We start from the raw sequence: 21,758 nt of genomic DNA, 5'->3' as shown, positions 1-21,758 counted from the left end.
AAAGATCCTCTGTCCTAATGTCTTGCCTGCCCTTATTGCTGGTTAGTGTTCTGCTCACCATTTTATCTCTGGAAACATGTCCTCCCTGTTCATCCTGGCTTTCATTTATTTATTTGTAGTGATAACAGCACTGTGTGCCTGCGTAAGAATATAATTCCTGGAATCATCCCCCTCATCCGTTGGGATTGGGTTAGTTAATGTTGTCCAAATGTCAGTAGTGTTTGGCCTTGTCTGCATTATCTATAATAATCCCATTCAAAACCACCTCCAGAACTCCCATTACCCCCTCCCACATTTCCATGTTTCACTGACTCTCTGAGGATGTCTCTGGGCCAACATTTGCTTTTAATTTACCCCTGGGCACAGCTACAATTAGGAATGAGCAGCACTCGGGTCTGTCGAAGCTCTCTCTCTTTTTATTTTCCATGATTAACATCTGCCCATGCTCCTTCCATTACAGCAGTGACTACACTTCATTGGCTGTAAAACGCTTTGGGACGTCCTGAGTTTGTGAAAGACGTTGTAGAGATTCATTCATTCATTCATTCTTTCCTTCTCTTCTTTCCTTTCCTTTCTACCAGATCAGATCCAGATCCAGATGACTTCCAATAGACAGACCATGTGCACCCTGCGGCCAATAATATTGCCTCTTGTGTCTGGAAACATGTAGATGATGCTACACGAGGTTTGCAGCCTGAGCACGATCCACACCACTTGCACTATTGAAGCTGTAATCACCTCAGAGTCAGAAGGTTGTGGGTTCAAGTCCCACTCCAGAGACTTGAGCTCATAACCTAGGCTGACACTCCAGTGCTGAGGGAGTGCTACACTGTCAGAGGTGCCATCTTTCGGATGAGACGTTAAACCAAGGTTCCCTCTGCCCTCTCAGGTGGATATAAAAGATCCCATGGCACTATTTCGAAGAAGAGCAGGGGAGTTTTCCCCAGTGTCCTGGGGCCAATATTTATCCCTCAACCAACATCACTAAAAAATGATTATCTGATCATTATCACATTGCTGTTTGTGGGATCTTGCTGTGTGCAAATTGGCTGCTACATTACAACAGTGACTACACCTCAAAAAGTACTTCATTGGCTATAAAGCGTTTTGGGATGTCCTGAGGCCGTGAAAGGTGCTATATAAATGCGAATTCTCTCCGTTTCGGTCTGGTTAAACTTATCTGGAGGTCAGAGGAAGGTACCCGACTGCTGAAAGAACTGGGTTGCTTCCTACATCATTTCCTTCCCAAATTAGATTAATTCAGAAATGCAGTTTGTCCTGTTGCCGACCTCTGCTCCTTCCCCAGGGATCGAGCTCTGGAATTGGCAGGAACTCTGGTCAGCAGGATAAGTAAATACTCCGGGTGCTTCCTGATCTCTGCCTCTTCAGGGGAGTGGGGTGGGGCGGGGGAATTAAACGACTTTTGAAACAAGTGGTGTGGAGGACAGTGTATATTTTCTGTTACAAGCTGCAGGGCCTCAACTCCTCGGGCAGTGAAAGCTTTCCATAAATGGGCTACATAAATGTGCAGGGTTTCGTAGGTGCTCTCTTCACTTCTATAGAAGGTGTTTTTGTTAAACATACAACAGAACCTTTTAGTTTTGTGACCTATAACCCTTTTTTAAAATTCATTCTCGGGATGTGGGCGTGGCTGGCGAGGCCAGCATTTATTGCCCATCCCTAATTGCCCTCGAGAAGGTGGTGGTGAGCCGCCTTCTTGAACCGCTGCAGTCCGTGTGGTGAAGGTTCTCCCACAGTGCTGTTAGGAAGGGAGTTCCAGGATTTTAACCCAGCGACGATGAAGGAACGGCCGATATATTTCCAAGTCGGGATGGTGTGTGACTTGGAGGGGAACGTGCAGGTGGTGTTGTTCCCATGGACCTGCTGCCCTTGTCCTTCTAGGTGGTGGAGGTCGCGGGATTACTGGTCACTCTTGTGGATGCCTCATTTTCACAAATGTCCGCCTTTTTTAAAGTCATGCTTTGAGAAACAACACCCTCTGTTAATTTACCCACCCATTTGTAATTCACAACTGTACTCCTCCTGCTTCCCTGCGACTCGTACTGGGTGCAGTCCCACAGATCCAAGCAACCCTCCAGTACTTGTCCCAATGGACATCCCCAATATTGGCGGGCTATTCAACTACAGAGTGCATCTCAGCTGAGCCTGATCCTGTCCGCGCATGCTCAGACCTCACTGGACAAGGAATAGAATTAGGAATCCCCTCCCCCCCCCCCCCAAATAAAAGCACAAGGAATGACTGCCTGCGTTGAGATCAACTCACTCAGCAGACACCAGGAATAGAAGTTTCCTAGTCTGTGTGGCTCAGTACCACAACCCAATGGACCTGCCTAGGCCCTAAGCTCTGGAATTCCCTCCCTATATCTCTCTACCTCTCGCCTCCTTTTAAGACGCTCCTTAAAACCTACCTCTTTGACCAAGCTTTTGGTCACCTGTCCTAATATCTCCTTATGTGGCTCGGTGTCCGATTTTTGTCTGATTTACGCTCCTGTGAAGCGCCTTGGGACGTTTTATTACGTTGGGGCCAAGACAGCTGAAGGCAGGGCCACCAATGGTGGGGTGAAGGAGATTGCTGAGTGTGCCCTTAACTGACGTGTCTTTCCCTTCGACAGACACTTGCTATGTGCTATCGTTTGCCATCATTATGCTGAACACGAGTTTGCACAACCCCAACGTGAGGGACAAACCTGCTGTGGAAAGGTTTATATCCATGAACCGTGGCATTAACGAAGGTGGAGATCTCCCAGAAGAGTTGCTCAGGGTGAGTGTTTACCAGAAGCTCTTCCCCCTCCCTCACCCCCTCAAAAAAAAAATCTCGATGTGTCGGCCTAGCTCGGTCGGTAGCGTTCTATTCTGTTGAGTGAGAGGTTGTGGGTTCAAGCCGCACTTCAAGACTTGAGCATGTGATCTAACCTGACCCTTCGCTGTTGGGAGGTCCTGCCTTTCGGCTGGGATGTCAAACCGAGGCCCCGTCTGCCTGTTCGGGTGGATGTCCACAAATCCTGTAACACCACTCAAAAGAAGAGCAAGGAGCTTTCCTGGTGTCTTGGCCAACATTCATCCCTCAGAAGCAAAAACAACAGCAAATTAGCTGGTCATTTTATCTCATTTACTGTTCGTGGGATCTTGCTGTGCGCAATTTGGCTGTGCTATTTGCCCGTACTGCAAAAATAATTTATTGGATGTGACATTTTTGGAGACATGTTGAGCACTTGACAAGATATTTTGTAAACGCACAACTCTCTACCAGAAAATTCGCTCCAATTGAAATGATTTAAGTATTTTAGCAGTAAATGAAGCAACTGGGGTATTTGTGCATTGGACTCGTGTTAATCTCTGTTTTTCCCCCACCCCTTTGCAGAACTTGTATGAAAGTATTAAGAATGAACCTTTCAAAATCCCAGAAGATGATGGAAATGATTTGACCCACACGTTTTTTAACCCTGATCGAGAAGGCTGGCTATTAAAATTAGGTTAGTTTGGCTAATCATATTCTAAAACTGTGTTGCAAAAAACTTGAGGTTTGTTTCCCAAGTCTTTGTTCTGGGATTGGTTGGGTGTCAATTGGTCAGATTAAAAGATATGACGGTAGCTAAGCAATGGCGAACATTTAAAGAAATAATTCATAATTCCCAACGAATGTACATTGAGGAATAAAAACTCCAAGGGAAAAGTGGTCCAACCGTGGCAAACTAGAGAAGTTAAGGATAAAATTTAGGTTAAAAGAAGAGGCTTATAGTGTTGCCAAAAAGAGTAGTAAGCCTGAGGATTGGGAGGGTTTTAGAAACCAGCAAGGGATGACCAAGAAATTGATAGAGGGGGAAAATAGAATATGAGAGTAAACCACCAAGAAATATAAAAACAGATTGTAAGAGCTTCGACAAGTATGTAAAAAGGAAGAGATTAGTGAAAGCAAACATGGGTCTCTTAGAGGCAGAGACAGGAGAAATTATAATGGGGAATAAGGAGATGGCAATAGAAGACACAAAAAACATACTGGAAATAGTGGGGAACCAAGGGTCTAATGAGAGTGAGGAACTTAGTGATTAATATTAGTAAAGAAAAAGTACAGGAGAAATTAATTGGACTAAAAGCTGACAAATCCCCTGGACCTGATGGCCTAGGGTTTTGAAAGAGATGGCTGCAGAGATAGTGGATGCATTGGATTTGATCTTCTAGAATTCCCTAGATGTAACCCTGCTATTCAAGAAAGGAGGGAGAGAGAAAGCAGGGAACTATAGGCCAGTTAGCCTGACATCGGTAGTAGGGAAAATGCTAGAATGTATTAGCAAGGACGTGGTAACAGGTCACTTAGAAAATCATAATATGATTAGGCAGAGTCAACACGGTTTTATGAAAGGAAAATCGTGTTTGACAAATCTATTAGTTTTTTGTGGGTGTAACTAGTAGGTTAGATAAGGGGGAACCAGTGGATGGAGTATATTTGGATTTTCAAAAGGCATTCGATAAGGTGGCACATAAAAAGTTGTTGCACAAGATTAGGGCTCATGGGGTTGCACATATTATCATGGATAGAGGATTGGTTAATGGATAGAAAACAGAGTAGGAATAAACAGGTCATTGTCGGATTGGCGGGCTGTAACTAGTGGGGTGTCGCAAGGATCAGTGCCGGGGCCTCAGCTGTTTACAATCTCTGTCAGTGACTTAGATGAGGGGACCAAGTGTAATGCATCCAAGTTTGCTGATGATACTAAGTTGTGAGGAGGACACAAAGAGGCTACAGACAAGTTAAGTGATTGAGCTAGATGATGGCAGATGGAGTATAATGTGGGGAAATGTGAAATTATCTACTTTGGTAGGGAGAATGGAAAAGCAGAATACTTTTTAAAAGGTGGGAGACTAAGAAATGTTGGCATTCAGGGGGATTTGGGTGTCCTTGTACACGAAACACAGAAAGTTAACATGCACGTACAGCAAGCAATTGGAAAAGCAAATGGTATGTTGGCCTTTATTGCAAGGGGGTTGGAGTACAAGAGTAAGGAAGTCTTACTATAATTGTACAGGGCTTTGGTGAGACCACACCTGGAGTACTACGCAGAGTTTTGGCCTCCTTACCTAAGGAAGGATATACTTGCCTTAGAGGCGGTACAACGAAGGCTCACTAGATTAATTCCTGGGATGAGAGGGTTGTCCTATGAGGAGAGGTTGAGTAGAATGGGCCTATACTCTCTGGAGTTTAGAAGAATGAGAGGTGATCTCATTGAAATGTATAAAATTCTTAAGAGGGCTCGACAGGGTAGATGCTGAGAGATTGTTTCCCCCGACTGGAGAGTCTAGAACTACAGGGCATAGTCGCAGGATAAGGGGTCGGCCATTTAGAACCGAGATGAGGAAAAAATTCTTCACTCAGAGGGTTGTGAATCTTTGGAATTCTCTACCCCAGAGGGCTGTGGATGCTCAGTCGTTGAATATATTCAAGGCTGAGATCGATAGATTTTTGGACACGAAGGGAATCAAGGGATATGGGGATAGGGCAGAAAAGTGGAGTTGAGGTTGAAGATCAGCCATGATCTGATTGAATGGCGGAGCAGGCTCGAGGGGCCATATGGCCTACTCCTGCTCCTTTTTCTTATGTTTTTAATCTAACAAATTAGGTGTACTCAGTGGGTAGCACTCTCTCTCGCCTCTGTCAAAAGGTTCAAGCCCCACTCCAGAGACTTGAGCACAAAATCCAGGCTGACACTCCCAGTGCAGTGCTGAGGGAGTGCCACGTTTCAGATGAGTCGTTAAACCGAGGACCCGTCTGCCCTCTCAGGTGGACGTAAAAGATCCCCGGGCACTATTTCAAAGAAGAGCAGGGGCGTTCTCCCCGGTGCCCTGGCCAATATTTATCCCTCGACCAACATCACAATGAACAGATTATCTGGTCATTATCACATTGCTGTTTGTGGGATCTTGCTGTGCGCAAATTGGCTGCCGCGTTTCCTACATTACACTTCAAAAAAACACTTCATTGGCTGTAAAGCGCTTTGGGACGTCCTGAGGTCATGACAGGCGCTATATAAATGCAAGTCTTTTTCTCCCTATTGTTCTCCTATTGGAAATTTATGAAGTGCCCCGTTTACCAATGGGCCCAGGTTCTCTGTGCACTTGCCCCGTGGTTTCGTGAGCCTCGGCGCGCGCACTAGTGAAAATCCTCCTGTCGTGGAGTTCAGGCTCAGCCCGGTGAGTTCCCGCCCGGCAAGTCTCTGGGCTTTAGCTGTGCTGTTGGGATAAGGCACTGTAACGGTGGCTGCACTGTTGCATGGAAGGAAGGGGGGGAAGAGAGGTAAAATTCATAAGGCAAGCTTTGGCCCTTCAATGGAGCAGCGCTGGCAGGATCCTGGGAGCAGATCACTCTCAACTGGGAAATGGTGATGGAAGAACTGTTAAACTGAGGGGACTGCATTGTCTTGTTTTTGCTGCTTTCATGTACTGAGAATAGTTCTGCTTTTACATAAATTAGAAAGTAACTACCTTTTCGTTAAGACTGGGTGAAAGCTCAATTATAAATTAAAGAACTGTCCATTGCAACTTCTTGAAAAAGACTTTTTTGTAATTTAGGCACCAGTCTACAAAAACATTTAAAAAAAATCACTTCAAAAAAAATCAGTTATTGTTTTTCAGCAATGATTTAATGTATCCTTCATTACTTTTTTTTTTAAAGTTTGCATTTTTAAAATATTTATTTAAAATAGGGTGATGATTCCTCTTAAAATACAGAAACGCAGGGTGACAATGTCCTCAGTCTAGTGAAACTGTAACCCTGTAGGATATAAGATGGAGGAAATCTCCCTAAATCTTCATGCGATGGGCACCCTCTGCACCATGCTGGAATTGAATTGGGTGACAATGATAAATGTCTTGAGAGAGTACATGGTGGGGGCCGTGCCATAGTGACAGTCTCGACACCACAATGGGGGGGTGAAACTGGTTTACGCACAAAACGGGCAGTAGTGAATCGACCGCCCGTTTTACACTGCGCCCCATTTTTCCTTGTCCATTGACCAGTTTCACCCCATGCCTCGTGTTATCCCTGCTCTCACACTGCGTGGCCTGCTGTAAAACGGGTGACGCTAGGAGCGGCAATCCCACGCTGGAAGGACAAACCAGCTGCTCGTTCGTGCGGTGGGCTTTTAAACAGTGCAGGTTCGGGGGAGATACCGTGTGCGTCGGCAGCAACCAGCAACCTCCTCCCCCCACCCCCCCCCCCCACACAAAAAAAAAACACCCACTGGGGATCTTGCCCATCACTTGTCCCAGCAGGGTGTGGAGGATGCAGAATGAATGAGAAACGGCTACTGCATCCTTCATTTTTGTCTGGAAATCCGCTCTAGTTGTTTAGGTTATCTTGCTGATCAGAGGAGCTGTTGTGTTTTTGCATTTTAACACTAGAATCGTTGTGTGTGCTTTGCTCAGCAGTATGTGGGATTTGTACAGTGATGCTGATTTGCAGTTCCATTATTCAACAAACATATTGCAGGGGGAGGGGGGGCACTGTTAACAAAACAGTACACATTAACCATTTGAATTTAATCTTCTGTCACAATACAATAATTGCGTGGTTGTTTTGCAATTGTTGAATTGTTTCAACTTTTTACATAAGAAGCAGGTGGCATCCTCAGAGTTATGATTTGTGCATGTCTTTATTTTTCTTGCATTATTTGTGATTTTCCTATTGGTTTGTTTGTGCGTGTGTTTGTTTGCTGTAGTTTTAAAAATAAAATTGGCTTAAATGTGCCTTCTTGTTTTCCTTATGGCCTATGACCTGTCACCTTTCTGTTCTGTGATTGGCTGTCTCTGCTTATTCTGCATTAGGAGGTACGTACCTGAAGAGCTTCCCCGATCCTCTTGACTCGGTTAAATTACTAATCTTGTTTTTCCTCCCTTTTTTCTTTTTTTTTAAAAAAAAGGCAAGAGCATATAGTAGTGAAGTGCCTCCTGTGCTAGCCCTTTGCCTTGTTGTTGCCCAGTCGTAATTTCACTACGAAACCTGCTCCCTTTCATTCTGCTGCACCCCTGCAGAGTCGAACAAGGATTGTTCGTTGGTGAAATCCATGATTTTTTGACCATCTGGACCTCGAGACATTTTCTTCTCGGCAACCACCGGATCAAATTAGTGAAATACTTGTGCTTCTTCCAGTTGCCTTTTGCTGTGCTGTTGCGTTGATTTTTCAAATACCACGCCAGAACTGAGTGCAGTACAGACACCGGCGTACCTACGTACAAATTAAAGTTGTATCTGATTCCCCTCTGGCCCCGTGATTACTGGTGGTCAGGGGAAATCGCATCAAGGGTGGTATTTTTTTTTTTAAAAACCCTGATCGAAAAGATTCATTACATGTGCTTTAATAGTATTCCCTGTACTCTCAGCAATGACTCGCAGCAGGCACTTCACTGCATTATTTGCACTTGCACAGTCCTTTCAGCTTGTATGTTGTTGACGTGCAAAGTTAACTTGTACCCACGGGCTGGTAATGTTCTGAATTAAAGCAGTCTGTACATTCGTTTGTACGTGGGCTCGTTTTTAAAATTTTAACTGGCTGTTTTCCCTACGACTAAAGCTAATTGGAGCCTTGCCTTATTAACTTTTATCGAAGAATGCACTCGCACAGATCTTGCTTGTGATAAATGATATAAACACCTTTGGGTAGCTTTATGGAACTGCTCTTTTCCTACCTAAAACTTTTAAGTAGGGCAATTAAATCTAACCATAATAAATGTGTTTAATTGTTATGCTGGAAATGGGAAGATTAGAACATTACACATTGGTACTGGGTTCAAGTCCCAGTGTAGCATTGCATGTCTGAAGAATTTACCATTTCATTAGGCACAAATTGCAAACAGCTTTCCTAAATTGCAATGCCACCTCCCAACGACTGCACTTTTTATGTCTTCCATCCCTTAGGCTGGGGTCTTGTTGAGAACTTAAAAGTTGTTTGAACAATATGTTGGCTGAGTATCTCATATATTAATTAATTAAAAAAAAGCATACGGGATCCATGGCTTTAGAATACAAAAGCAAGGAAGTTTATGCTAAATCTTTACAAATCACTGGTCTGACCTTAGCTGGAGTATTGTCTAATTGGGCACCACACTTTAGGAAGGATGTCAAGGCCTTGGAGAGGGTGCAGAGAAGAAAAGCTGGGGAGTGGGAGATGAGAATTTTTTTTACGCAGCGATTTGTTATGATTTGGAATGCACTGCCTGGAAGTAACTTTCAAGAGGGAATTGGATATTAATTTAAAAAGGAAAAATTTGCAGGGCAATGGGATTAATTGGATAGCTCTTTCTTAGAACAGGCTCAATGGGCAGAATGGCCTCTTTCTGTGCTGTATGATTCAATGTTCCAGATTTTATTGTGCCACAGTAAATTTGTGCAGTTGTGCTCCTTAGTTATCCAGTCCAGGTAAATCCCCAACTCTGCTGAGCTCAGCTGGGACACAGATCGAGAGCTACAAATGTCCTCGGGTAAAGTATCAGGAGGGGGAAGAAATATAAGGCAGGGTTCTTACTCTAGATTGTTATAAACTGACCGTACTGGAGGGTGCACATGTGCTGGATTACGTGGCAGCATTTTTCTCAGAGCAGCAGCTCATCGGATCTGTTCACGAGTTTGTTTTTGATTCTTTAACACACCCAGATTCAGATCAGAACCACCGGTTGCCTTGTCACAAAATGGCTACAGATGTTGGTAAAAGAAATGACATACAACATAGAAAAGGACTGATTTCTTTCTTTCTTTCTGTTGATGCGCAGAAAGCATCAGAACGGAACGGGACTTTAAAAGGGTTGAGTGAAGATCTATTAGTAGTTGGACGCGACAGAACACCTTGGGGGATTCAATTAGTTTCAGCTGTTATAACCATTCTTTACAGCGTTGAAAGTGCAGCACATGAAAAAGAAATCAAGCTTTCTTCTGGGGAAACGTGGCCCACTCCTGCAAGTGTACCATGTTTTTCAAAAGTAACATTTATGTGTCCGTGTTTTGTGTGCAAGAAATGAAGAGAAATAAATATGCGTAAAGTCACAGAGGATCACTTGTGGACTTAAACAGATGGAACTTTATAGCAAGAAGCAAGAATACTTGGACTCATGTAACAATTAAATGTCATTGTGTGGTAGGAAACAATTGTGGGTGTATTGCATTAGTCATTTTTAAAAATATATATAAAGAAAAAGTAGTTAAAAGGACAGGCAAGTTTTGAAGCAGAGATGTTCTGTTAAACTTTTCCTCTGCTGTTTTGAAAACGTGTCTACTTTAGGAGGACGAGTAAAAACATGGAAACGGCGATGGTTCATTCTCACAGATAATTGCCTCTATTACTTCGAATACACAACAGTAAGTTGCTAATTTAAATGATGTTGTCTGTGCTTGCAGAACATTACATTAATTTTAAATATTGACTTTCTGTATAAGCAAATCATTTTCTTTGCATTAATTCAATCTTCAAAGGCTAATCGGAGTCCGATTAAAAATATTTAATGTGCAGGACATTTTATTGGCATAAATCTGTATTATCAACATTTAAGTACTGATTTACTTCCCACTAATAAGCTATAGGTTATCACTCAAACATGCACAGTGACATTGAGTGACTGCAGGATTATCAGATAGTCACTGCATCTTTTGCAATGAGTGCATAAGAACATAAGAACATAAGAAATTGGAGCAGGAGTAGGCCAATCGGCCCCTCGAGCCTGCTCCGCCATTCAATAAGATCATGGCTGATCTGATCCCAACCACAAATCTAAAGAACACAAGAAGTCGGAGCAGGACCCGGCCACATAGCCCCTGGGCCCTCTCCGCCACCCACAGGGCATTGACCGATCCGAACTCAGCTTCATGTCCAATTTCCTGCCCGCTCCCCATAACCCCTAATTCCCTTTACTTCTAGGAAACTGTCTATTTCTGTTTTAAATTTATCTAATGATGTAGCTTCCACAGCTTCCTGGGGCAGCAAATTCCACAGACCTACCACCCTCTGAGTGAAGAAGTTTCTCCTCATCTCAGTTTTGAAAGAGCAGCCCCTTATTCTGAGATTATGCCCCCTAGTTCTAGTTTCACGCATTGTCAGCTGCACCTTTTTAGTTCATTTTTTTTCATCAGTGTTGCCTGTATTTTTACCCAGTACCTGTATCTTGTTTCCCCATCCCCCGTCATCCATCTGTTTTATCATATCTCTATATATACACACACAGGTGAGGTAGGGTTAGGGGGTTGGGGGATAATTGTACTAGGATATGCAGATGGAATTTATTTCCCATTTTAGTTGTGCATTGTCTTTATTTTTGTATTTCCATTCTAAATTTCTATGTCCATATTACTGATGAAAACTGGCTATGTAAACATGTCACACTGTAATTATATACTCCTGCCAGTGATGGCGCTGTATTGCCTCCACTAACTTGTAACAGATCCAATATGGCTGACAAGTGGTTTTCTGTCTTGTTCAACATTAAAAATTAAATCTCTTTCAAGTGAAACAGTCTCAAAGTGGAGACAATTACAAATGGTACAAGTGATCCAGTGATGGAATAAGCCCATTGGGCCTGATACATCAGTGGGCTAAGCAAGTCATTTTAAGTCCTTTTTAAAATTGTTTCATTTTTATCACAGGACAAAGAACCTAGAGGAATAATTCCTTTAGAGAATCTCAGCATCCGGGAAGTTGAAGATCCAAGAAAACCTGTGAGTTATTTTCTTTTTACTTCATGATAGTCATGTGTAATGTGTATATTAGTGAATCAAAGAATTTGGCAAATTATAAAACCGTACAGTAAACATTGCCATTTTTAACCATGAATTTTCTGCTTGTTTAAACATGCAAATATCAATTTTTCTCAGAGACTTGATGGGATTTTAATCTCAAAATATTTAAATCACCAAGGATAGTTAGCCTGAACTCTGATCGTGTGAGGGTACAATTGTACGGCTCCTGTGGGCAATTCATTCATGCTTTAACCCATTGCTGTAGCCAGGGCATTAGGGCATGGTTTACTCCATAAACCTCCACTTGGCAATTTCTCAGTTTTTAGTGGTGCAATTTTTAATAAGCAAAGAGAAGAGAATTGAATTGAAGGAAAGTGCAGGCATGAATGGGATCCCATGGTCCTTTACCTCTGCTGTTGATCAGATGTGCATCTTCCAGCAGGAGTATCTGGATTCTAATTGGAATCTGGGCTGACAGGGGAGAAAAAACTGTCTCCCTCGCATATGGGTGCTGAGGCTAATTAAAGCAGCAGTGGTGCCACCCTGACTGGAATCAACTAACTCAGCAAAAACCAGGTATCAAACCCAGGCCCACTCTGGTCTGCACAGCCTAGCTACTCACTGGCTAAACTTCCCGAACCGTTGGGGGAGCCTCGAATTGACAGATTATTTCTCCCCTTATATCCTACTTTGTCTTTTTTTAACCTTTTTCTGTTTTCCATTTGGCTCAATTTCCACTGATCAAAGCTTGTGTATTATCCCTAAAGATTTGGTAACATACAACTGCAACATCAAAGCTCATTTAACTTCATCACATTTCTTTGATCAATACCATCCTTAGTTGGTAACTTTTTAAAAAAAAATTGCCCAGTCTTGTGTTCTAGGTTAATTATGAGACTGGATGGTTTGTTCGTTCACCCTCAAGCTATTACTCTTCCTTTGGATGCACCGGTGCCTTGATATTGCTGCTGGATACACTGGGAGCAGCGCACAAAAAGGGTGAAGATAATTTGATGTGTCCTCTTGGGTTCAGTTGAGCTGCAAGGCAGGAGGTGCTGCCCATATTGATGACTACTCCATGTTTTAACATCAGATTTTTCATTCCCCAGAACTGCTTTGAGCTTTTCAATCCCAGCCACAAAGGCCAAGTAATCAAAGCCTGCAAGACCGAAGCTGATGGTCGGGTGGTGGAAGGTAACCACGTGGTTTATAGAATATCCGCACCAACGCCAGAAGAAAAAGATGAGTGGATAAAATCGATTAAGTACGTAAATAGGTTTGGATCTCTGTTTTGGTAACTTTTTAAAGCATCAGATGTGCTGAGGACAAGGAATAATCTAGAACAAAAGTTCAGCTGACACTTGGCATTCAAAGAAATGTCATAACACAGAGTACACTGGATCACATTTTAGATTTGTGTATATACACTTAAAGGAGAAATTTGCAGGGTTATGGGGAAAGAGCAGGGGAGTGGGACTAATTGGGTAGCTCTTTCCAAGAGCCGGCACAGGCATGATGAGCCAAAAGGCCTTTCTGTGCTGAACGATTCTATATGACTGGTCAAGAATCTTTCCTTACATTCAGTCCATTGCTTTTGTTTTGCCACAATTTCACACTGAATTCATGGACTGCGCTCTGATTTGGCTACCCCACTTGCATGGCTATCCACCTCTGGGGTGGTTCAGTGCTGTGCTGACACAGAAACCAATGTACCTTGACCCAGACCACACTCATTAACAGCACCAGTCTTATTCCCTCTTCTCCACTCCTCCCCCTCTCCCTTTGGCCTGGTGGACTTCCACTGGTTTAAAAAGTTAGGCCACAGTTAAGAATGCAGTGTGCAGTTTTGAGCACCCTATAATAGACATGAGAGCATAATGTAGATTGACCAGGATAGGGAATCAGAAACTATAGACACAAGGAGTCTTGCGATATTGGAACTAGTTTCACTGGAATAAAGGCAACTAGAAGATTTAATAAAGATTTTAAAATATGAAGGATTCTGATAGGGAAAGACTATTTCCTCAGGGATGAGGGGGTCATCAATTTAAGATTGAGTGACCTGAGGAGAGGGGATGGAAGAAATCTCTTTTTATACGGAGGGTTATTGGAGCATGGAATGTTTTACCACAGGGGGATGGTCGAGGCAGGGACCATTGCATCTTTTAATGTGAAAGTGGATAGATAAATAATTGAAGAGGCAGGTACAGGGCTGTGTGGAGAAAGTGACGAGTTTTGGATTACTCTAGCACCATAGCCTGAATGGCCTCCTTCTGTGTTGTAAACTTCTATGGTTCAGTTGGGAGTATGCACCCTTCTATACGAGTGATCTAAAGAACTTACCATGGCTGCTGCTTTCACAGGAAGAGGCTCATCTTTTCCCCCATCAGTGTTTCTGCACCACTCAAATAACATTGAGTGGATTCACGTAGGTTGTGTTGGTATCCACAGCATGGAGTTTATGGACGTATTTGTATGCAAGTTTTAAAAAAAAATCCTAGCTGGCAAATGTAAGATTGCGCCCACTGTAGAGGTGTGGGGCATTTTCATAGCAAAAGCTAACCTGCTGTGGCGAGTAACTAGCCCTAAACAACCCATATATTTAAAAAAATGGTATGGTCACTTTTAAAATGCTGTCACCAGGCAAGCTAGCAATGTTTGGCCAAAGTATATTCTGCCCTAACTTTCCAGTGTCGTGGTTAAAAAAGCTGTTAAGAGACAGCTTCTTCCCTCTGGCAACTAAGATTGTTCTGTTCAGTACAAACAGAGCAAACCCTGAGCTTTTCAATGCATTTCAGAATCTGTACTGCCTAACATATATATTTCCCTCCCTTAATTTTCAGAGCCAGTATCAGCAAGGACCCCTTCTATGACATGCTGGCCACCAGAAAAAAGAGAATCGCCAATAAAAAGTAACCATGCCAGGAAGCGGACTTACTGGCTCCCAGTTGCCCTTCAGCGCTGAAACACATACCAGTCTTTGGAAGCTTTTAAAAATGAAGGAAGCTACATAATTTGGGCCCTCCTATTTGGAGTCTATTGGGCATTCCTCTGCCTAATTTTACAGAAGCCTCGATTTAAAAAAAAATGTTTTTCTAGACAAAACCTTCAAATGAAGCAGTTTTTAAAAAAAAAAAAAATTTTGCACAGAAACTAGTTTCTATCTAGCGGTAAATATGACACAGCAGCTCTGCCTCAGCTGGCCTGAGGCTGGAGTGCGGGAGGTTGGATTACTGTTTTGCAAAGAGCTGCAACTACACAAGGAAAAACCATCGTTTCTATCAACATATTTTTAATGTTTATCAATCTATATTCAAAAAACCTGTAATCAAGTATTAATTTGAAAGGCCAGGGATATGACTGATTTTCATTATAATAAACAGCTGTAAAATACTTTATGAATATTGCTAGAATGAGTAAAACCATATAGAAAAACAAGCAGAGCATTAATCATTCCTGTTACAACCAGAGAACCATGGATTAGTGCTGTTTTTGGCACAAGTGAGAAGTGGAACCAAGTGACAGCCATCATAATTTAATATATAATCTGCACTCTAATATGGTAATTGTATATTTATTTTCTTAGTGCAATTGCAAAATGTTTGTATTGTAATTGTTTAAAAAATCTATACCTTTTAAGTTATGTGTAAATATTGTACAGATTCCATGTTTTGTTGATACTAAAATATTACAATACATGTTAGACTATTGTCTGTGGCCTGCAGAAATAAAACCTATTACAATGGAAAAAGATGGGTCTTGTGTTCTCTGTAGCTTTCTTCTGTGTATCTCCCTCCCCAGCTCTACAACCCTCCAATCTCTGCGCATCACTCCACCATTGGTGGCCATAGCTCTCAAATTCCCTCTTCCCCACCCCCCCCCCCCCCCACTTCCTTTAGGACGCTCCTTAAAACCTACCTGATCAAGCTTTTGGTCATGTGGCTGTGTCAAATTTTGTTTGATGATTGCTCCTGTGAAGCGCCTTGGGACATTTTACTATGGTAAAGGCGCGGTATAAATGGAAGTTGTTTAAGCAAACACAAAGCTCGCCTCCATTGAAGGAGCTATGGTTCAGGCTCTTAAAATCCATGTTTTCTTTAGCAGACTGCACTCCATACAATCTATTGTTTTCTGCCCTTGCAGAGATAAAATTAGCCCAGCTCTAACCATTATAAACAGGAATTTAGGTAGGGTTTCCACTACAATGTAAGTTTATCAGATGGCAGGGGGAAATGTAAAACATGAAACCAGATTTGTACAGGTTAAAATGACTGATCAAATTTATTTACATTTAAATAACATACAGAAGATATTAGGCACCATTTATAAAGTACAGCACATCTTTAAAATATGCATATGTAGAATGTCCATTTAAAGAGCCAATTGTTCTCAGCCTTTCTTAATTTCTGAATTGTAAACAATTTTACAACACCAAGTTATAGTCCAGCAATTTTATTTTAAATTCACAAGCTTTCGGAGGCTACCTCCTTCCTCAGGTGAACGATGTGGAAAAAATGATGTTTTTTTCCACATCGTTCACCTGAGGAAGGAGGTAGCCTCCGAAAGCTTGTGAATTTAAAATAAAATTGCTGGACTATAACTTGGTGTTGTAAAATTGTTTACAATTGTCAACCCCAGTCCATCACCGGCATCTCCACATCATTTCTTAATTTCAAGAGACTGTAAAGAGACAGTCATGATATTCTTCAGATAGGGAGTTTCACATAAAACATACAAGCCACGCACCCTTTAGAAATCCAGTGAGGACTAAGGAGTCACAGAAAAAGCAACCTTTGAAGAAAGTAGTTTCATTGACTTAGAAACCTAGATATCTTATTACCCAACGATACAATGGGGATAATTTTTCTATGGAATCAGAACTCGCGCCAATGACGATAGTAATATCCATAAAATGGAGAAAAACGAAGCTGATAATGGGGAGAGAAAAGCTGGAGATGCAAGAAGAATCGCCCATTAGACAATAGATTTTTTTCTTGTAGCCTGTATTCTATGGGTCATGAAATTAGAATGCAAATAGCATTTGATTGTTGATGGTGCAGAGTGCTGTAATTGTCTGCATGATCATCACTACTTCATTTGCATTTATACAAGGTCTTCCATGTCAAAACATCTCAAAGTACTTTACACAGTTAATTACTTTTTGAAGTTAAGAAAGTAGACTGTATTTTGATATTACCCTATTTGCAGTTATAATTGACAGGAAGTAAAAAGTATTACTCAAGTACACTTTGGCTATACAAGGTTAAATAGCAGGATATATATTCAACGATACTTATAGCCCCATCCCTCAAAAAGGTGCACACGGTAAACGCTAATGGATAAATCTAATTTCTATGCAATATTTTGCAGTATAAAACTAGGCATTAGTGCCCTTCATGCAAAGCTGAGTCATCACCTCAGTGACTGACAACAAATAAAAAGCCTACTTTTAAAGTTTTCTGTATATGAATCCACTGAAATGGTTTCTAGTCAAAGTCCTTTTCAGGGAATAACGGTTATTTTGTTGTTCCCAAGAAATCCTCAGCAACTTCAATGCTGTCCTAGGTCTAAAAACGGAAATCAAATTAGTGTTTTTTTTTAAATTGCACTCAAGGCTGTCTAGCACTTGTCTAAAATGTTGATTTCTAGATTAATGTCCTATCTTGTCACGCTGGTCCCGTTGCTCAGTAACCAATGTTAGATTACCTACCTTTGGATTGGTCCTTTTCGTTCTTTGAATGTAGTGCAGCTTCTAAATGCTAATGAATAGGTCACTGAGACAACAGCAAAGAATGTAATGGTCTATTGATGGCATGGTCCTTCTCCAGCCCTGCTGCACCCAGGACCATTGTTCTGGCAATGTTCCTGTTCTTTCGAAAAGTAGAAGTAGCTGAGACCAAATTGACACAAAAGATAAACACAATAAATAGGAAGCTCTAAGTGTAGCAATTCAGAAAGGTAACAAAGGGCTAAAAGCAGGTTTGCACCTGCGTGTGTTTTTTAAAAAAAACTAGTCGCAGAACAAAGGTAGCCACACCTGTGCTAGGTAATGTTAGTCAGTACTTACAAGGATAATCTTGGTGTAGCATCACCTGTCAACTTGAACACCGTACTCGTATACCTGATACCAAAATCAATTGACGTTTGATCTGCTGACTAACTCTTAGGTTCAGGAGATTTGTGAATGGCAATGATGGTAATTATATCCTCTGAGGACCTTGATGTCTCCTCCCCAGCTAGATGAGCTGATGCAACACTTCACCTGTCCAGTGCTTCTTTGGATGGTCCTTCCCATGAGCGTTCCACACCTCCAGTTAATTACAGGTCTGATGTGGAGCCACGAAAATGCTTCCTCAATGGTGTGGCAACTGAAACCCCTGGTTTTTCTGTTGGATGTTTTTGCCATCATGATAGAGGAAGTGGTTATGTCAAGCTCTCCTGCCAAGCTCAGATCAAGCTTTGTGCCTTTGAAACCCTCGGCAAGGTATAAACAAAGTGACAGAAGTATTTGTGGCAGTGAAGGATTCATGGCAATCAACGCAAATCCTGACTCCAGGTGCCAGCGTGAATCAGAGGCCAAAACCTAGTCAACTGATACAACCGACACAAACCCAGTAACTCAAAACACAGGAACTCCTGAAAATCTTTGCACAAAAAGACAGAAAAAGTCTTAGCTACAATGTTAACATCGAAAAACTCTAACAGACAGAACTAAGGACTTTCTTACACCCTACTCACCGAGTCTGCTGTTGGGAATGAGAGAAAACAAAAGGGTGTGCTCCAAAATGAGGACAGATACACTGTTAAGTGAGGCTTCAGTTCAGAGGGCCAGCACAAGCACAATGGGCTGAATGGCCCCCTTCTGTGCTGTATGATTCTATATGCATAGATTTAAAGGGCAGTATGCTTGGGTACCATAGCTCCATAGATGTGGGAATTATATCCTATTTCTATGCAAGATTACATTTGTAATTCCACTGCCATAAAGAACTGAATGATGCCAAAGCAGGGGTAGTTAGCTCAGACTCCTTTTAACCATAGCACCAAAGTGCTTTACAAAAGTATCTGAATTAGTCCACGATCTGCCTTTTAGGTAGAGTCAAGAGAAATTTGTTGCAGACTGGGCCACAGATGCGGCTCTACCATGAGAAGTAGGAGCTCCAGTCGTTGCTGGGGATCTCACCCAGCTAACAATCTGTATGTGGGCGAACTGTGACTCTGCTGCTTGAGGAGGGCAACTTAAAAAAACAAAACCATGTACTTTCACCTGGTGATTGTGTTTGAACGGGCAATATTAAGAACTGTAGAGGTTGAATCAGGTTGGAGAGTCACTTCCCCAACACGGGGAGATAAAAGGATTTCAATATTGACAATTTAATTCTAGAAAAAATAAACCCCCTGGTTAATGTGCTTTACTTTATGTTGCCTGATCCTATAGTCAAAAATACTACAGGTCAGTGGAGAGAGAAAAAAAATTGAACTGAGGCAAAACTCTAATGCTACACAATGTTGGGGAAGGGGGAAGAGTGCTACATAAGAAATCCTGAAATTACACAACACAGTATCCTTTGTGCTCTAGAAAAGGCAGCCGAGGCTCCTGCCACAGCTCTGTTGGTAAATACACCACGTGGGGTGATTGAGCCACGCGACCAGAGAAGTCCCAGGTTCAATCTTTGGCTTGTGCGGAGTTAGCCAAATCAGCAAAATCACAGCTAGGGCAGCAGCTTCAGTGCCCCAAACTGGGGGCATTATCAGGCTCAGTTATCATGCTCTCCAGGGCGAATAACCTGCCCATGCACACTGTTGAGTTTAGACACAAAGGATGGATTTTGGAAGGGCTGCCAGCGTTTGTGGAAACGTAGCCCAGAATTAGGGAGCGTCATTAGGGGCAAGAGGGCAGAAAGTTGAAAAATAAATAAATTCTCTCGTCCCTCAGCCCTGGGAGAGTGGCGAGTTTCTGTGCGTCATCCATGATTTATGGGGGGCTCATGAATAATTTTAATCGGTAAAATTAAACCTCAAGTCAGAGAAAGCCAGTAAAGCCATAACAAAAAACATTTACCTGCTAAAATTTGAACAGAATAAAAGCAACTGATAGATAGGAAGGAAAAAATGGAATTAGAATTACAGAGCAAAATAGGATAACTGAAAGAAGTCATTTCAGGAGGTACTTCCAACGTATGAAAATAAAAGTTCTGGGCACACACTACTCCTCACCCCAAACTAAACATACAGCCTTGAACCAGGGTATGAGGAGATGCTGTTCTTTTAGCTATTTTGTCTGTGTGTGGATGCTGACTTGTGCGCTGTGAAAGCAAATGCATTAACACGTTACATTATACACATTTCTTTTCAGCTTTACTTCGTGTTTGTACATTCTACAAATTTCACATGCTACAGTACAATATGGGCAGATGGTGGTTTATCCATCCAAAAAGTCTCTTGACCAACCCAATTAATTAAAGTTAAACATACTTCAGTACAGCTCTGAACCACACACACTTTTTGTAAGAATCACACGGATTACATTTTCGTTTTGACTTGTTTTCCTGATACAGGACCAAAGTTGAAATAGCTGGCATCACAGTTTGATTGTGTCTCAGTTTTAATATAATTCACAGGATCCATTTCTGTCTGCAACTAGAAACTTTTAAAGTGACTGTTATGGTCAATAAAAGGGTAGGAAGCACTTAATGTGCAAGAAACAGCAAATGCTGCATGGCAGATCAAACCCCAGCACACTGTGATTCTTTGCAATCATACTAGGGCATGGGATTCAATCCTTCAATGGTCAAGGTGAAGTGACACTTTTTTTTAATATATAAACAATTATACTATATGGACATATCAGTATAGTTTTGCCCTGGGAACATTTTAAAAGAATGTACACCAATTTAGAACTGTAATACTAAAAGAAGAATTTACATTCTAAAGCCCTTTGTTGCACAACTTATAACTGAGAACTTAAAATATGAAAGCATTCATAACTAAATTACTTATTTTAAAATTAAAAACTTAAGAACTGGAACAAATGTTCAAAATTTGGTATTCTAGGTTTATGTAACTTTGAAAGCCATTAAAAAAGATTAGTTTCTAGTTTCAGACAGCATCCCAGTACAAATAAGTCACTTTTAAGATTTCTCTCATAAGTCTAAACTATTCTGCTTCTACTCTTACGACTGTTTTGTTCTTGAAAAAACTTTGGGTTCGTAAAATAAAATTTAGTGCTAGGTTTATTAAAACAAACCAATGATTTCACAGTCTGTTGCACTATTCCTGCATTCCAAGTAGCCATTTCCTGGTCCTTTTCTCTTTTTTTTGCACCAGTTTGCACCCGATATTTAACCACTAAAAATTACACATAACACATGAGTAGTAATCAAACCTGAGTCTGTGGCTGAGCAGCATTCGAGTCTTTAAAAAAAATTCCAGGGTGACCATTTATATATTACAGTTATTTATACAGTATTTGTACAGTGTTCATCAAAGAACAGAAACTAACAATCCATTTCGGATTTTTCACTAAATGCGTAAATAAAAAAAATTTCCCCAAGAAGAAAACTAAAGTTTTCCCACCCGGTTGGTAAAATTCTGTACAGTATTTTAAGGAATAAAGCACCACATTCTGGATCCCAAAGTGTGAATTCTTCAAAGGTTTCTCGTTTTGTGGAGACGAGTTTAACCCATCACGTATCTGAATGAAAACAGAAAAGACTTAATTAGACGTTACGCTAACTAAAACAAAGTTTTTCCGCTGCTCGTATACCAGTGATCTTTGCGAGCTGAGCATGGAATCTATCTGAAATTCTTGATACTTGCGAATTCTGAATTTTTACAGATTACCGTATACCAGTTATGCTGGGCTGCTGTGTCAGCCAGCAAAATATGGTTTAAAACATTGAACCAGAAAAAGATATCTAGAGCAATAATCCAAAAATATACATTAGGTAATGAGAGTCCCCAAATGACAGAAAAAACATGCACCAATTCAGATCAGCACTGCATCTCTCCTCGCCAAAAAATA

The 21,758-nt window shown here is 41.5% G+C and overlaps 2 protein-coding genes across 4 annotated transcripts in view; one reads left to right on the top strand and one right to left on the bottom strand.

The window, feature by feature from the left end:
* cyth3a (cytohesin 3a) overlaps window positions 1-15,485 on the top strand; it is a 71,224-nt gene extending 55,739 nt beyond the window's left edge. For both annotated transcript variants that reach the window (XM_068003512.1, XM_068003513.1), the window contains exons 8-13: window positions 2,634-2,782; window positions 3,383-3,494; window positions 10,287-10,363; window positions 11,642-11,713; window positions 12,844-12,998; window positions 14,578-15,485. In XM_068003512.1, coding sequence (XP_067859613.1) covers window positions 2,634-2,782; window positions 3,383-3,494; window positions 10,287-10,363; window positions 11,642-11,713; window positions 12,844-12,998; window positions 14,578-14,650 — 638 coding nt within the window. In that variant the 3' untranslated portion in view covers window positions 14,651-15,485. The remainder of the gene's footprint in view (window positions 1-2,633; window positions 2,783-3,382; window positions 3,495-10,286; window positions 10,364-11,641; window positions 11,714-12,843; window positions 12,999-14,577) is intronic.
* Window positions 15,486-20,070: 4,585 nt separating this feature from the next.
* usp42 (ubiquitin specific peptidase 42) overlaps window positions 20,071-21,758 on the bottom strand; it is a 49,834-nt gene continuing 48,146 nt past the window's right edge. For both annotated transcript variants that reach the window (XM_068003507.1, XM_068003508.1), the window contains exon 20: window positions 20,071-21,428. The gene's annotated coding sequence lies outside the window, so the exon portion shown is untranslated. The remainder of the gene's footprint in view (window positions 21,429-21,758) is intronic.

The sequence above is a fragment of the Heptranchias perlo genome, chromosome 22, assembly GCF_035084215.1.
Source record: "Heptranchias perlo isolate sHepPer1 chromosome 22, sHepPer1.hap1, whole genome shotgun sequence".
Taxonomy (NCBI): Eukaryota; Metazoa; Chordata; class Chondrichthyes; order Hexanchiformes; family Hexanchidae; genus Heptranchias; species Heptranchias perlo.
Note: the sequence above shows the minus strand (reverse complement) of the source record. Positions and strands in the feature narration are given on the sequence as shown.